This window comes from Symsagittifera roscoffensis, chromosome 1 (assembly GCF_963678635.1).
Source record: "Symsagittifera roscoffensis chromosome 1, txSymRosc1.1, whole genome shotgun sequence".
Taxonomy (NCBI): Eukaryota; Metazoa; Xenacoelomorpha; order Acoela; family Convolutidae; genus Symsagittifera; species Symsagittifera roscoffensis.
The window spans coordinates 55,386,869-55,391,060 of NC_087062.1; the positions used below are offsets into that span (position 1 = coordinate 55,386,869).

Here is a 4,192-nt window from a genome sequence, read left to right on the forward strand (position 1 = left end):
CGAACACAATTCACTCCTTCGATGCTGTGATAGCGCGATACTTCTATTCTGTCGCCTGAAATCAAAATAAAAGTGTCTTAGTCAGACATGTATCTTTTTTTTGTTTGTGTTAGGCCGAATATAGAATGGACATTTTTTTTTGGTATAATTTGAGATATACCCCAAATTTTATATATAATATACTTCTGAATATGATTCTGTTGGATTGCAGTTGCAAGGAGTACCAAAACTTGGACACGTTCTACGCGGTGGTGATGGGACTGAACAATGTGGCTGTGAGTAGACTGAGGGAGACCTGGGAGAAGCTGCCGATGAAGCTGCGCAAGATGAGTCACGAGTTCGAGAACATGCTGGACCCGTGCCGCAACCACAGGTATGTCATTAGTTCTACAAGTGAAGTCGTATATGCTTTTTGTAAGATTATTCACGTGTAGTTTTGTAAAACAACAGTGAATTCAGAAAAGAAGCTTGGGTCATGATAAAAAATATCAAAAATTTTCACTGCTCGGCATGAGAGTCATGCGTAACAGAACAACACAAAACTCACGTGGCGCGAAGAGTTTTTGCAAAACTTAACTAATTAACTTTGCCAAAATCAGCCATAGTTTCCATCTAGAGAAGGAACATAGCTGCTTGCTTGGAGTTTATTTCAAATATAAGAAATTTATTCTAGGCTGTATCGACTGGCTTTGGGGAAGATGAATCCGCCAATCATTCCATTCCTGCCTTTACTCATGAAAGGTCAGTCAATGTGTTCACTATTCAATTGGGCCTGAAAATTGTGGATAAGCACTGCTTTGTATACTCGATTTATATGCGCTTATTATGCTTGCGACTATCAACCGTTATCAAATCGGAATATAGACTTTTTCCGGTTAACAAGTAGTTTAACAAAATCAGTTGAATCAATGATGATGCTGCTGACATGCTCAATTTCATGAAAGTTCAAATTTAGCTACCGTGTACTAGTTACTACTCATGATGTATCTAGAAACATTGTATGTATAATTATAGCGCGTTTTGATATTAATTTTCTACTGATAGTTATTCGGCTTCACGGTTGTCGACTTAAGCTCTGTCGGTTTAGTTTCCTAATTATGAAGTCTACTTTACATACGCTACTTATATAGCTATCGTGAATTCGTCATAAAGGCGTTATATGAATTTTTTTCTCTTCTTTTTTACTATTTTTGGCTTAGCTTATTTAGCTTATTGGATGTCAGGTTAATTCTGTGGGCTTATTTACCATTTTTTCTTTAAAATGTCCAGTAGAACAATAAGACTCTCTTGAATGCCCAAATTCAACCCCACTATGATCTCTTTGAAAACTTAAACAAATTCAAACACGAAAAAAGCACTTTTGTCGTTTTTTAACTTCCTTCAATTTTAACATAGTTCGAAGTTCTGGTTGCCGATTTGTTAGTGTCATGGTACACTCATCCTTTAATTGTTGTATCTCAAGTAGTGCGAAGCTCAGCGTCGCGTCTGTTTTTGAAAGAAGAAATTCTGCAACTACAGGAAACAAATGTTTAATTTGATTAAGTTTGATTTCAGACATGCTGTTCACCCATGAGGGAAACAGAACGTACTTCGATGGACTAGTCAACTTCGAGAAAATGGTGCGAAATAATCAGTTTCTAAATGAATATGAACATATTTCATACAGGAGAAGCACTCATAAGTTGACTTTAATTTCAGCATATGGTTGCGAGCACCATCCGCCACATACAGCATTGTAGGAGTGAAATTTTTAGTGAGTTGCAATTATTATTTCATAATTTAGTCAACTTTTCTGTTTTCGTGATTAACTCATTTGTGATTAGATTTCGAGCCACCAGGAACGTCTCGAAATATCCAAGAGATTCGATCCTACGTCAGGTTTGTGCGAAACCATTCATTCTGAAATCTTCAATCCTAGGCACGAAAAAGTGTTGGAATATCAATTATCCTCACATAATAGATGTAAAGGGTGATGGGTAGTTGCTTTCGCTTTTCAATCTTAGGTGGCATTCCAGCTTGATGGTTGTGTTTAAGAAGTCGATGAGCTTAGTTCAGATTCTTATATAGGCCGTGATGATTTTAAACGTTTTTTTTCCAGGAAAAGTCTTAAACTTTGCTCAGGCTCAAATTTACTTTTTCGCGGTTTGACTTTTGATTTTTGCGAGTGTATTAGTACGAACCTTCTTTTTTTTCAACCTAAGTCGCAAATATTGGTGCTGTTTTTAAGGCGCCCTTACAGCTTTTTCATAGCATGTGCTTTGACATTCTAATAGTAATAAGTTAACACAGTTGATGCTTTTTTATTCATCAAATGAACCGGAAAAAAGGATTTGTTTCAAACATAACAATAATGAAAACTCGATTTCAGAAATTTTTAACTCAATATATCTCTTTTGAAGTGCATAAATTATACATAATGTGGCTTTATGCTTTGCGATTTGTTACATGCAAAGTTAGTGTGGATATTCCAACAGTTTTTTGTTATATTCCAAATTATTACTTGCAAAATTGAGTCTATTTGTATTTGGTGCCACTTTTGCTGAATTTCTTTGGCAATTTATTAGCATATGAAGCTGCTTTATTCGTGACTAGTGTTCGTGCGTGAGACTCAAAGTCTTTTGATTGAAGCAGGTCGCAGATTCGAATTCTGCACGTAGCTGAGTTTTTGCTAATTCGAGGCTTATTTCTACTTCTTATTTCACTTGATAGAGCTGCTTTTTGGTCGTGTTCTCGCAAGTGTTTGCGAAGCGCAGCTTCGCTTCTGTGCAAACTCCACTATCGAACAGCAAAATTGTAAAAGTCATAAAAAAAGTGATCGACTTCTTGTTTCGAAAGTGGAATTTAGTTTTAAGATTTCCCGGCGAAATAAAAGTATTACTTATTGATCCAGTTTTCTCAAATTGGATTAATTTTTTTTACACTTGCGCGAGCAAGTCTCTTGTAATCAGGAACTAGACTTTTTTCCCGTAAACAACTATTCTTGCATTTTTTTTCACTTCTTTTCTTTTCTAACATCTTAGCTCACTTTTAACATCTTTTTCTTGAAAAAAAATTTCAAGAATGAAGGGGACTTGAAAATTGTTTATTTTCGGTTCAACTGAACTCGTTTTTTTTTAAATTTGTGTTTCTTATGTTTGTATTGTATCGCAAGTGGTACGAAGCTCCGCCTGCTTCGCCTCTGCTGTGTCAAAAAGTTTCAATGATAAATTGTTCTGGAAAGTCAAAGGCCATCTAAAGCGAAGTCAAGACTTTTTCAATAGCGAAGTCAGTTTTTTTTCTGTTTACGTGCTTTCAGTGACTTTCTGTTGGCTACGTTCCTATAGACTGATACGAGAAAACAAATGAATTGTAATTCTTTGTTTAGCAATGTTCCATCAAACTCCACCGTTAAAGCTCAACAACTTTTTGTTGATCTTTTTTCTAGACAGTTTTTAGTCATAATTGATTTGTGATTGACTGAAATTACAGATTGGTACTTACGACGATGAAAATGTTTGCTCTTCTAAATCAGTTGAGTTTTTTTTAGAAACCTGAAGGTTATTGACAACCAGAGACTTCTCACGCAGCTGTCGCATCGTCTGGAACCACGCAGTTGAACTTTTTTTAGTCACGGAACTAGTTAATTTCTATCTCTTCACGTGCAACACAAAACTATGCAATACAATAAGCAATTCAAAACCGGCATTCCAAAGTTAGCATTATAAAATCGGTCTGAAACCTTTCAATCATTCTTGCGTGCCCTCAAATTTAATACGGAATTGAATGTGTATCTTTTTCATTTGGATATGAAAATAGTTTAGTGCAATAGTTAATGTAAATCACCATTATTGACTTTTAATATTTTTAATAAATTTTTATCCCAAAGTTACTGATTGAATTATTTAAAATTGTAAAAATTTTGTAAATATTAAAATCTGCAACCGTTTGTTACTATTAGCCTGTTCTGTAAATGAATGCAGATTTGATTGAAAATTAAATGATTGACTGTGTTAAACGTTAAAATCTGAGACACCATAAGAGAAGGTATGATACAGTCAATAAACACTTCGATTTTCGAGCACTGAAGCGTAAGTGCACTATTGCACGTTGTGCAATATAATATGGTTTGGGGGAAAACGGATTTAAAAGTTATTCAAGAATACAGTTTAAACAGTATAATTAATCATCGAATTTGAAGCATAACAACCCAGGG

General features: G+C 34.9%; 1 protein-coding gene across 1 annotated transcript in view; it reads left to right on the forward strand.

Moving 5' to 3' along the window:
- Positions 1–3,979, forward strand: part of LOC134845931 (rap guanine nucleotide exchange factor 4-like) — a gene marked incomplete in the record, with an annotated part of 24,147 nt that extends 20,168 nt beyond the window's left edge. Inside the window, 6 exon segments of the mRNA XM_063863066.1 lie at positions 212–373; positions 674–741; positions 1,555–1,619; positions 1,699–1,753; positions 1,824–1,878; positions 3,527–3,979. Coding sequence (XP_063719136.1) covers positions 212–373; positions 674–741; positions 1,555–1,619; positions 1,699–1,753; positions 1,824–1,878; positions 3,527–3,596 — 475 coding nt within the window.
- Between the last annotated feature and the right edge of the window lie 213 nt (positions 3,980–4,192).